Source organism: Chinchilla lanigera, unplaced genomic scaffold (genome assembly GCF_000276665.1).
Source record: "Chinchilla lanigera isolate Chin_1 unplaced genomic scaffold, ChiLan1.0 scaffold00137, whole genome shotgun sequence".
In the NCBI taxonomy this organism is placed as follows: domain Eukaryota; kingdom Metazoa; phylum Chordata; class Mammalia; order Rodentia; family Chinchillidae; genus Chinchilla; species Chinchilla lanigera.
The window spans coordinates 3,421,623-3,434,084 of NW_004955538.1; the positions used below are offsets into that span (position 1 = coordinate 3,421,623).

The 12,462-nt window shown below is 63.0% G+C and overlaps 1 protein-coding gene across 1 annotated transcript; it reads right to left on the minus strand.

Annotated features, from left to right (window-relative positions):
* Nucleotides 1–62: 62 nt before the first annotated feature.
* Jag2 (jagged 2) lies at nucleotides 63–12,207 on the minus strand (the record flags this gene model as incomplete). Its single annotated transcript, XM_013507878.1, is given in 24 exon segments — nucleotides 63–1,565; nucleotides 1,738–1,894; nucleotides 2,236–2,367; nucleotides 2,721–2,969; nucleotides 3,315–3,430; nucleotides 3,524–3,637; nucleotides 4,171–4,256; nucleotides 4,332–4,359; nucleotides 4,643–4,759; nucleotides 4,851–4,964; nucleotides 5,048–5,161; nucleotides 5,347–5,460; nucleotides 5,540–5,683; nucleotides 5,762–5,912; nucleotides 6,561–6,734; nucleotides 6,826–6,872; nucleotides 6,956–7,069; nucleotides 7,190–7,303; nucleotides 7,507–7,620; nucleotides 7,723–7,842; nucleotides 7,950–8,080; nucleotides 10,513–10,573; nucleotides 10,663–10,914; nucleotides 12,150–12,207. Coding segments are annotated over 24 exon segments (3,315 nt in total), but the record flags the coding sequence as incomplete, so codon positions are not given.
* Between the last annotated feature and the right edge of the window lie 255 nt (nucleotides 12,208–12,462).

Here is a 12,462-nt window from a genome sequence, read left to right on the forward strand (position 1 = left end):
GCCTGCACCCTGACTCCAAATAAAAATCGCAATAGCACTCAAAGAACAGGGAGACCAGAGCATTTAAGTTATGAAATCAAATATACAGAGTGATTCATTTAATATGTACATATGTACAGAAATGCACTTTCACAAGGGGCGGCCAGAGTTGGCGGGGGCAGAGCCTGGTGCCCGCGGCGAACGCTGACAGTTGCGAGGGGTCTGTGTGAAGGCACTTGTCACAAGCTTCGGTTCTGCCGCGTCCCGGGAGGGGACATGCGGTGGGGAAGGGCACTTCTGGAAGCAGAGCTGAGAGGTCTCTGGAGAGGTCTGGGTGGGAGAAGCACGGACGGCAGGCTGGGCAGGCAGCACCTCGGGCCACACCGGTGACCTGGGCCACAGCAGCAACCAGGGTCACACTGACCACAGAGGTCCCACCTCCAGCCATGGGCCCCACCAACAGCCACAGGTCCCACAACAACCATGGGCCACACTGTCAGCCACAAGGCAGCCATGCTATCAGCCACAGGTCCCACTGACAGCCAAGCTAGGCTGACAACCGCAGGTCCCACTGACAGCTCTGGGTCCCACTAACAGGTCCTGGCCTCTCTGATGGCCATGGGTCACCTGCCAGCCACGGTTCCACTCAGGGCCCCCGGCCACACCTATAGCCACAGGTCTCACGGGCTCTTTGGCCTGGAGCCACAGAGAAACCCAAGTGAGGAATAAAAAAGAAGATTCTGTAAACAGTGCATGACCTCTGGAGACAAAGGCCACACAATTTGGTGAGAACACAAACACACTCTGCTCTCGCCTGCCACACAGCACGTGTGACACACGGAAACTTTACAAAAATAGCAACTATCCGAGAATACTCTGCTGCTCGCTGCCTAACAGTTATTGAATAATTTATACAAGGCTAAGGAAACATAGAAAATAAACATTTGTTTTTTGTTTTTGGTGTTTTTTTTACACAAAATAAAGAAACTATGCACAAAGTCTGGCCTCCTATGGTATGGCAGGCAGTGTGGCGTGGTGAGGCTCCAGGTTCGGGCGCGGTGGTGGCAGCCGCTCGCAGGGGCGGCTGTGGCCCTACTCTTTGCCAGCATAGTGCACATCCTTGACACTCCTGACTGCACGGTTGTCCACCTTGGGGCCCGAGGCCCAGCGGGCTGGCCTCCCTGGCAAGCAGCTGGGGTCTTTGGTGAATCTGTGTGAGAGGAACTTCTCTGCCTCCGGGGAGTCCTCGTCCGCACGGCCCAATTCGTCCTCCTCATCCTCCCCGCCACCCCCAGGGCTTGCTGGCCCGGGCAGCACCTCGCCAGCTCTGCGCGGCGGCGGCGTGAAGTTTTTACACTGGTACAGCACGTCCTTGTGGGCCCCGCTGCCTGGCCCAATGCCACCCAGACGCTCAATGGGGTTGCGGATGGGGTTGAGCGGGGCCCACTGGTTGTTGGTGCTCTCATCTCGTGGCAGGCGACTCCTCTCCCGCTCTTTCCTGCGCTTCCGGGTCCACCACACACAGATGACCACGCAGGCCAACCACAGCACGCTGAACAGGCCGCACAGCACTGGCACCAGCAGGCCTGGCAGAGGGCAGTATGAGCGGGAAGCCACTCCAGCCTGAACTGCCCTCCGGGTCTTGGCTGGAGAGGTCCCAGGCCAGGTGGGACGCACCCGCCCTACTCCTAGCGGAGTGCTGCCCGGCAGGTTCCCACAGGCCTGAGCCCCTGGGGAGCCCCTGCCACCCCTACTTACCTGTCGAAGAGCCGCCCATGACCACGGTCTCCACCTTGACCTCAGTGATGGCCAGCAGCAGTGAGCTGTTGCCCCTCTGGGTGATGGCAGCCACGATGGCGTGGGCTGCGCCCTGGATCAGGCTGCTGTCGGGCAGGTCCCTCGAAGGGCTGAAGGACTGCAGCAGAGGACAGGGCTGTGGGGCAGCCCACGGGCACCCTGTCCGCAACCCAGCCCGGCCCAGCACAAGGCCAGGTCCAGCCCCCAGCTGTTCGGGCGCAAAGATGAGGGGTACTAAGTGCCCAGCACAGGGCTAGGAAAGTGCAGCCCAAGGCTCAGGGGCTCATGGGGGAATCTGGCAGCTAGGACGCACCCAGCAGGCAGATCTGGGTGGGGTGGCCAGGCCCTGCCCTGTCCACCGACCCCCCCACTGGTCCTTCTTAGTCTACTCCCCACCTCTCAGGTCTCCAGCACACTGCACTGGAGTGAGTGTTCAGAGTGGCCCGGCCCCACGCTCACCACGGCCACCTCCACGGCGCTGGCCCCTGAAGACGCCCGGTCACAGAGTAGCAGAAGCAGACGTTCCCGGGCCACTGCCCTTGTGGCAGGCAGGGAGCGGATTCCAGAGCAGATGGCACCCACAGTGGTACCCTGGGCAGATGGGCAGCATGTGAGCAGGGTGAGGCAAAGAGCTGAGCCACCCCTTCCTCTGCTACCCACAGGCTCCTGGCAGTCACACCCTGCAGCTCCTGGGGAGCAGAGTGGAGACAAAAACGGTGATACCCTGCCTCTGTCGTGTTCTCACATGAACGAGCTCAGAGAAAGGGAGGGGAGCAGGAGCCTGGAGAGTAAGGACAGGACCTTGGCCCAGGGCCCGCTATGGCCAGCCATGTCTAAACCCAGGAACAGCAAGACAGGTCCCCCCGGCCCCCAGCCAGCACCCAGCACCCAGGCTCTGGGCCCTCTCCTCTGGCCCTGTGAGCGGGCACCAGGCCCACACACACCTGGGGCACGTGGTCGCGGTCAAAGCGCAGTGTGAGGCGTGCACAATTGTTGTCCAGGTGGCTGGAGCGAGGCTGGCAGGGGGTGCTGGGCGGCAGGGACTCCTCGGCACCACACTCACCCCAGGCCTCACAGGGCGGCTGCAAACACTGGCCCGGGGCCTTCTCCCTGCACTGCTGCCCCGGCGGACACTGGGCGCTGAGGCTAGCAGGCTGGCCAGACAATAGACAAGGCTTCCAGCCACACCACACCTGGGCAAGGACACCAGGAGGGTCAGATGCAGCACAGGCAAGGATGTCAAGGGCGACAGACATGGCTGAGTGCACCAGCCGAGGCTTGGCCCCACCCCACAAGCAGGCTGAGCGCCACACTGGAAAGGGAGTTCTGCAGAGAATGCTGGTGGGGCCCAATTGCAAGAGGAGGAGCAGGCTGATTGTACCTGAGGCCCCTCCCAGGATGTCCAGAGGGACCTCAAACCCCTGGCCCACTGCACCCTGGTATGGGCCTCCTGACATCTCAGAGCCAGCCCCAGGAATAAAGGTGTGCAGGGTCAGCATTAGCTGACTGGCCAGGTAGGGTTCTCACTCAGGCCCTACCTTGCTGCAGTCTCGGTGGCCATCCAGGCAGCGGCAGCTGTTGCAATCTTCTATCCAGGAGCTGCCATGTGGGAATGGCATCCCCCGGGACCAGCAGGACCTCCCGAACCAGATCACTGCGGGGATGAGAAGGTGGAGTCAGAATGGCTCCTGGGCCCTGGTGGCCACATCCGGCCCACTCCTTGCCCAGCACCACTCCTGCGGCCTACCATCTTGGCAGCGGGGACCGGTTCGGCCGGGTGGGCAGCTGCAACGGTACCCATCGATCTCATCCACGCAGGTGGCCCCGTAGGCACATGGCGAAGACTGGCACTCGTCAATGTCTACGGGCAGAGACTGTGCTCAGTACCCCGCGTGGGCCAGGCCAGGCCGGTGGCGGGAGGGGGAGCACACATTCCTCAGGTCACGGCGTGGCTGCACCAACTCAGCCACCAGCCTGCAGGGCCTGCACAACCTGCATGCTAGTCACTCACCAGCCTGAAGCCCTCTCCAGACCCCAGAGGCCTCGCCCTCGCCAGCTGCCCCAATAATAGGGGTGCATGGGGCCTGTGGGGTCCACTCCTTCCCAGGGTGCTCCAATCCCAGGGCTGACACCCATGAACCACAGCCCTGTATCACCAAAGAGTGGCATGGAGCTGCACTTGCTGCCACCGGTGCCCTCTGCCCCCAGGGTCTCTGACATGCTCCCCTGGATAGAGCCCAACCATGTCCCCTGGAGACCTGCAGGACACAGGTACGAGGCACAGGGAGGCAGGGTACCACTGTACTGCCCTAGGCTGGGGCCCCTAGTGGTTGAGGGCTCCCAGGGCCCAGACCCAAAGCACCCCCACTGTCCCCGTGGCCACAGGCTGCTCACTGATGCGGCAGTCGGGCCCCGCAAAGCCGGGGGCACATTCGCAGCGGAACCAGTTCACGCCATCCACACAGATGCCACCATTGTAGCTGCAGGAGAGGGCGGGAGTCAGGGGTCCCGCCACAACGCCCCCACCCCACCAGCCTCCTCAGGGCGTCACTCACCAGGGCAGAGGGTTGCAGTCATTCGTGTCTGGATTGGAGGGAAAAGAGAACCGATTGGCCTGGCACCTACCTCCAGGGCACCCTCTGTGGCAGGCCTGGATGCCCTGGGCTTGCAAGAGGGTGGACACTGCACCGTCCAGACCAAGGGAGCTTCACTGGAAAGGGGGCTACACCTCAGCAGGAGCCCAGGGGAAAGAGGGGCACCACAGGTCTTGGAGTGGGAGTTAGCTGGTGGACCAAAGGGAGTAGTCCCTGGGGTGGGGCTAGGAACTGCATGAAGAGGGCATCACACCCACAGGGGCCCAGCTCACTGTGTGTGCAGGTGCGGCCCTCCCAGCCATCCCGGCAGATGCAGGAGAAGGAGTCACCGCTGCCCACGCATGTGCCCCCATTCATGCATGGGTTGGGCAGGCAGCTGCTGTTCTCAGCTGCAGGGAGGAGAAGTGGCTGGTCGTCCACCTGGCCGACATGGCTCAGAAGCCAGAGAGGATGGGGCAGGGACGAGGCAGGGTGCCTCACCAATGGTGCAGGTGCTGCCCTTCCAGCCAGGTAAGCAGGCGCAGCGGAAAGCATCCCCACTGTCATAGCAGGTCCCGCCATTACTGCAGGTGTAGGCGTCACACTGGAACTCACCTGCAGGCACATGGCATTCAGTGGGGCCGCAGACCCCGCTGGTCCTGGTGGCACCCCCTGCACACAGGGGCCCAAGGACTCACGGGAGTGGCAGGTCTTGCCCTTCCAGCCATCATCGCATGCACAGTAGAAATCGTTGACCAGGTCATGGCAGCGGCCGCGGCTATGGCAGGGGTCGGGAAGGCAGTCGTTGGAATCTGGGGGTGAGGACGCCGGTCAGCAGGGGTCACCAGCACCTGGGGAGGGCTTCCCAGGGAGGAGCATAAGAGCCCGGCACAGGGCCCGAGCGGGAAGCCAGGTCCCCACCCTCACAGTGGCCACATGGTCCAGCCAGGCCCACCTCAGAACGTGAGGGGTGCGGGACAGGGGCGCCCACACTCACCGATGTCACAGAACTCGCCCTCCCAGCCGCTGGGGCAGAAGCAGCGGAAGGCGCCCACCTCATCGATGCATGTGCCCCCGTTGTGGCAGGGCTGGCCCAGGCAGTCATCAATGTCTGCAAAGAGGGCAGGGGTGTGCACATGAGCAAAGGGCGGGCCAGCGCTGTCCCTGCCCCGGCCCAGTGCGCAACTCACTCTCGTGGCAGTAGGTGCCTGTGAAGCCGCTGTCGCAGACACAGGAGAAGTTGCCCCCTGGCTGGCTGACACAGTGCCCATGGGGGCCACACACACCGGAGGGCACCACACTGGGCCCCACCTCAAACCCGCAGCTGTCGATCACTGTGGCAGAGGGATGGAAGGGTCAGGCCCATCCTGTCACACTCCCCCACCCACCCCCTCCCATGGTTCACACCCCACCTCTGCAGGCTCCGCCTGGGCACGGCACCCGGGGCACAGAACAGTTCTTGCCACCAAAGTCCTCAGGACAGGCGCAGTAGTAGTCACCCTCCAGGTTGTAGCAGCTTGCACCATTCAGGCAAGGGCTTGGCTCACAGAAGTCCACAGCTACCTGAGGCCAGAGCAGGGGAACGTCTGTGAGTTCCCAGCCCTTCTGTCCACACGAAGGCAGGGCCCTGGGCACCCTTGAGGCTGGGCCCCCACTTGGCTCAGATTATGGGCCCCTTGGCCCTGGCACGCAGACCCCGCCTACCCAGGCCTGTCCAAGCTCCATCAGCTGGGCGGAAGCACCTGTGGCCCCCCCGTGCCGCCATGGAGGCCGCTTCCTCTGCCTCCCACAGGCGCATCCGGCCTGGGCTCCTCCCACGGGCAGGAAGGCCAGCTCCTGACCCCGCACTGGCAGGCCACCTCAGGGCCCAGACAGGGTCCTGGTCAGAGCCAGCCATAATCGCAGACCCAATGCCAGGCCTCTGCCGTGGACCCCAGGAAACTGGGTGGACAGGGGCCACCCTCCACAAAAAAGCCAGCCCAGAATCTGGGGGCTAGGGAACCAGCGGAAGTGCAGGCAGTCCAGGAGGCGGCACCCACTCCTGCTTAAGGCCCACCTGCTGCCTCCCCAGGCCACCCATCACCCGTGCTACATGGGCCCTACCCATCCATCTGAGCCAGGGAGGGGCTCATCAAGACCGTGGTGACCCTGTGGACCCCAGGGGCACGTCCCACTGCAGACCCTCTGGTTGGTGGCAGCAGTGAGCCTCACCTCGCAGAGTGGCCCTGAGAGGCCCTTGGGGCAGTGGCAGTGGAAGCCATCAGGCAGGTCCTCACAGACGCCACCTCCACGACAGGGGCTGCTGGCACACTCCCCACGCGCTAGCTCGCAGTGCCGGCCTCCAAAGCCCCGAGGGCACACACACTGGTACCCATTGACCAGGTCCTGTGGGGCACAGGACTGTGAGCCTCCCACCCTGCCAGCCCCACCCCATGCTCCTCCAGGGCTCAGGTGGGCAGCAGGTAGCTGGCCTTACCTTGCAGGTGCCACCATGTTGGCACTGCCCACGACAGTCATTGATGTCTGTAGACAGGACACATTGTAGGTCAGGCCGGGGTCCCCCGTGCTACCCCGGCCCCCCGCCTATGTTGCCCACCCGTACTGACTGATGTGACAGTTGGCGCCCTTCCAGCCCGGGAGGCAATCACAGTAATAGCTGCCAATCAGGTTTTTGCAAGAAAAAGCATTAAGGCACGGCTTCCCATCACACTCATTGGCGTCTGTGGACGAGACAAGGCACGTGGGCTTGGGCCCTGCCTGTACAGCCAGCACCCATAGCCCCGCAGCAGCCACAGCACATGCATAGCCCCGGCCGGGTGCCAAGACTGCAGAGCCCTTACCTAGCTGGCACGTGGCCCCCACCCACTGCTTGGGGCAGATGCATTCGAACCCATCCACCTGGTCCACACAGGTGCCACCTGCTGCACACGGGTTCGAGGCGCACTCATCGATGTCTGCAAGGAGGTGATAAAGGCCGAAGTATGGCATGTAGTCCCCAGGGCAGACCAAGTCCCCCATGTCCCGTCTTCCTGTCACTCAATCCCTGGTCACAATGTCCACAGCCACACATGGGCACCCCCACACCAGGGCCTCGGAGCTCTGCCCTCTCCCAGGACCCTTGGTTGCCAGGCTGCACCAGATGCACACAGGCACTCACCAAGTGCACAGGTGGGCCCACTCCAGCCCGACGGACAGTGGCATTCAAAGCCGGATGGCACCTCATGGCAGGAGCCCCCATTGGCGCACGGGTTGGAAGCACAGGCATGCTCGGCTGCAGAAGCAGAGTGCGGTGGTGGGAGTGGCACCAGGCCCCCACACCCACCAGGCTCCTCCCCAGCCATACAGCCAGGGGCACGGCAGCCTGCCCACTCACCCCGCTCACAGTTCTTGCCCGAGTAGCCGTCAGGGCAGGCGCAGCGGTACTGGTCAGGCTCGACGTTGATGCACGTGCCCCCATTGGTGCAGGGGCGGTGGCTGCCGCAGTAGTTCAGGTCTGCAGGCAGAGTGGGTCTCTCAGGGGACAGACTCCCTGTGCCCATTTCCTGTGCTGCAGGCCCAGCTCGCCTGACCATCCCCCCGCTGCCCACCCACCCTTGCTACCTTTGTCACACAGCAGGCCACCCCAGTTGGTCTCACAGTCGCAATGCCAGGGCTCCACGCAGCTGCCGTGCACACAGCCAGGGTACGGGACACACTCGTCACAGAACCTCCCCTGCCAGCCATAGCTGCACCTGGGGTAGGCCAAGGGCAAGGCTATGGAGGTGGGCATGGCCCCGCAAGCTGCCCTGGGGTCAGCAGCCTCAGGCCTTTGAATGGCTGCGGCTTAGGGCAGGCAGGAGTCACAGCCCGCCGCCAGCCCCACCGTCACAGGCACTCGCGGGCGCGTTGGGTCAGCCCCAGCTGTCCCGTCATTCCTCCCTGAGCTATTCTGGGCCTCACCCCGAGCCAGTCCCCAAGAGCAGGCGCCGGGAAAGGAAGGCCCTGTGGGGCCCAGGGTCACAAGCCAGTGTTGGCTGGCCAGGTGCTGCCAGGCCGGAGCAGTGCCCCAGACGTCAGGAGAGGGCTCCTACCCGCCCGGCCGCCTGACCTTGGGTACCGCACGTGACCTCAGCACGGTTGCTCCACAGCAGCAGCTGCTGTTTCCCAGCAGAGCCCTGTGAGGGGTGCACACAGAGGGACACAGGGGCCACAGGCTGCCCCCCAGCTCTGCAATAGCTGCCAACCTGGGAGGGCTCCGTCCACTCTGGAAAACAGCCCAGGACCTGTGGACTTGGAGGCCAAGACCCAAGGCCTGGCTCTGCCGCATGTGCCCTCCGGAAGTCCTCCAAGAGCCAGGTGGGCAGGCTGCACAGCCCTCAGGCAAAGGTCACTCTGGGCCCAGTGGACTACCCTCCAGGCCTCTTCCTAGAACGCTCATGTCCTGTGGGACGGGAATGACGCCCAGGCGTGTCACTTCCATAACGGCACCCGCCACAGGAGTTATTTTTATAGAAGGAAAGACCACAGCCCTTCCTGAGCTGCCTGAGCCGCACAGCCCCAAGAGAATCCACCCAGCTCATGGGGCTTGGGATGGGGAAACTGAGGCCAGGAACAGACAGCTGTGGGATCCATCCCCATATGTATAGGGCAGGTGCACAGTGGGCCTTGTGTCCTGGCCATAGCTCCCTCCAGCTGGCTCAAGCGAGCTGTGATGGACTTTGGGTCACCTGCCAGGGAGCACATGGCAGGTGCAGCACCCAGGCCTTTTGGTCCTGACAGCACGCTCTCACGGAGCAGCCCACAACAGACTCCCAGGCCCCCCAGCCAGAAGGCTTGGTCATCTCCATAGAATCTGGCTTGGAAGGGAGGCTGAAACCTGAGCCAGAGGCGGCTGGACCCTGTCCACAAGGTTGAGGGGGTGCTGAGGCTTACCTCCACCCTCAAGCCTCTGTCCCCATACTACCTGCTAACCTGGCCCTCATCTTCCTGCCAGAAGGGCTTCTCTTGCACCCCACATCCTAGGTGAGGACACCAGATGGCTTGGCCATCAACCCCCAGGGACACTGTACAGTCAAAGTAGGGAACAGTGAGGCGAGGAGGGTGCAGTGACTAAAATGAGGCCATGGTGCTCTGCACCCATGGACCGTACCTGTGGAGTCCCTTTCCCCCCTTAGCACATGGTCACCCGGCAGGGATTTGCCCCACGTCCTTCTCTCCTCCCTGGATGGACCTGACTCCTGGGCACCCCAGCCCCCAGCCCATCCTGCGCTGGGCTCCCACACAGCCTGGAGGCCCCTACAGCTCATCTGAAAGCCAGCATGTGCAGGTGACACCAACCTGACTCCTCCCCTCCAGCCAGGCTGCTCCCAGCTCCGGCCTCAGGTGTGGAAAGGCTCAGCCCCAAGGCTGCAGAACCACTTAGTCGTGAAGTGCACCGCACTCAGGCCTCCCGCACCTGCCCCCTCCAACCTCAGGGCCCAGCAGTGCCAGGACCACCTCCTCTACCCCTCACGGAGCAGGACGGCTCCCCATGCCCACAGCTGACCTGCTGGGGTGGAGTGCTCCTGGCCTCCTCTCCATCCTACCTGACCCGAAGTCTTATGCCACCCGTATGCCACAGGCGCCCAGGTGCCCATCATTCCTGGTCCGGCCCCCGCTCCCCCATCCACCCCTTGTCCCACACCCCCCTTCCCCTCCAGGGCCTGCTTCTCCCACCCCTCCCACCTCAGCTTGCGCTAGAAAGCTCAGGGCCCTTCCTTCTTGACTCTGTTCACCTCCTCTCAAGCTCACCTCAAGCCCATGCCTGTACCCTGCCCCCAGACACCTGCAGGAGGAGCCCACCCTCACCCTGTCCCTTACAGCCCAAGGGGTTCTTCCCATAGGCAGCTGTATGGTCCTCACTCCACACCCTCTTCCCCGCAGCGCTGCCGTACCCCTGATCCTCATAGGGCTCCTCTTTCCTTGGATCCCCTTCCTTGGGCGGGGGCCATCTTCCCAGACAGTCTACTCCCCTCCTACCCCTCCTTGCTGTCCCCTTGGAGCCACCAGTGCACGGCCTCCCCTGTGATGGCTGTGGGCAGCCACCTCCCACTCTCTGTGCTGCTCCCCAGGTGCCTGACAAGGAGCTGCAGCAACTGCTGGCTGAAGGGGAACGCAAGCAGAGGAGGGGCTGGTGAGCACCCACCTGCACTCCCCAGGCACGGCACATCCCCCGTGGAGCAGGTTACAGCCTTGTCTGCACACAGCTGTAGACAGAGGGAAGAGAAGCCCTGCTATGGCAGCCACCCTGGCCAGCCCCACACCGAGCGGCCCACCCCTGCAGTGCAGCCCTCACCATCCTTGCACTCCTTGCCCATCCAGCCATCCAGGCAAGCCTTGTTGCCATACTGGTCGCAGCTGTAGTGCCCGAAGAAATCATCGCGGGGCCGGCAGAACTTGTTGCACGTGGCACTGTAGTAGTTCTCGTCACAGCGCACGCGGATCTGCAGCTCCAGGTGGGCCACATGGCCACTGAAGTGCAGGCTCTTCCAACGGTCCTCAGGGTTGATCATGCCCGCGTGTGACACCCGCTCAATCAGCAGTTCCTCTGGGCACAAAGTCAGATGTTCACCTGCTGTCCCCAAGGCAGCCCAGGAAACCTACCCAGCCAAGTGGCCTTGGGGACACTGGTCAGGCCACCACATAAGCTCCAGGCCCAGATTCACCCACCTCCCCTGGCCCATTTTCACCTGTAAGCCCCAAGCGCCCCCTCACCCCTACTGGCTGCCACGAGACACAGCTCCAACACCAGCGGACCCACTGGGCACGGGGTCCAGCCCAGCACAGGGGATGTCACTGCACAAACGCCCTACCACCCAGACATGCACAGCTCAGCCATCCCCTGCAGGCCTTCTGCGGCCAGGGACACCTGGGCAGTGGGGGCCAAAGAGGCCCCCTTATGCCGCGCCTGCACGTTTACACCTGTGCAAGCCTTCCAGAATGAGACAGCAAGCAGTCCCGCAAGCCCCTGTATCCTGCTGCCTCCAGCCAAGGCTGGGGTTGGAGGTCTCTGGAGACATGGTCCCTGGGCTGCCCCTCTCAGCAAGGCCTCAAATCTTTGTCAAGGCTCCAAGGGTCTTGCTTTCGCTTCGACCCACCCCGCCATGCTGAGCCATGGGTTCCTCTGTGGTGTTCCCAGCATTGCCACTGGTTGGGCCTGGGGCTCAGCCAGACTTGTACCCAACTGCCCACACCACTCCTCCTACCAGTGTCTCTCACCTGCAGCCACTGGGCCACACAGACCCTGACCACATCCTGCATCCCTAAGCTGCCCCCACCCTGGCCCCACAGGCTGCCTCCATACCTCAGCTGGGAGGCAGGGTCCTCGCAGGGCCTACAAGTTGTGTGGTCTCAGCCCGATCTCACTGACCCCGTCCTCCCGCCCACCGCTCTTCAAACACCAGGCACCATCTTCCTTGGGTCCCTGCATGGCCTTGGGAGGTTGCCATCAAACCATCCGCCCAGGACAGACAGACAGAGGGGAGGCATGCAGTGGGGTCATGCGAGGGCACCTCGCTGCCAACACGTTCTAAAGAACATGCCTGGCAGGGGCTGGCTGTGTGGAGATCAAGTCTGAGAGATCACAAACACAGAAAAGCCTCCTAGCAGACAGGATAAAGAGAAAGGACACATCGCCTCCAGGTAGACAAACTTTTTGGCCACAGGAGCCTTTGTCCCCTGCAGATGAAAGATCAGGAACCTGGCCATGTGCATCCCTGTGGTCTGAAAGGGCCCTAAAAACAGCTGTGTGCCCCCTCAAACCAACCAAACAGGAATACTCACCATCCAGGGTAGTCTCATTGTCCCAGTCCCAGGCCTCCACGATGAGAGTGAAGGAACGCTGTGGACAGGAAGGCAGTCAGGTATCTGGGACCCTGCCCCAGCTCCCCTGGGCAGGCCCCAGAACGGAGGGAGAAACCCCAGAACTGGGGCTCAGTCAACATGGAAGGCGGCAGCCTCAGGGCAGGGTGGCAGGCACCTACTGAAGTGGCACAGAAGGCCAGGACACCCCCAGCCCCACTGGGGTCTGACGTGGCAGGAACTCCCATGGTCCCTCTATCGCCCCAAGAGAGACAGCTCCACAGCCACCCTGGCT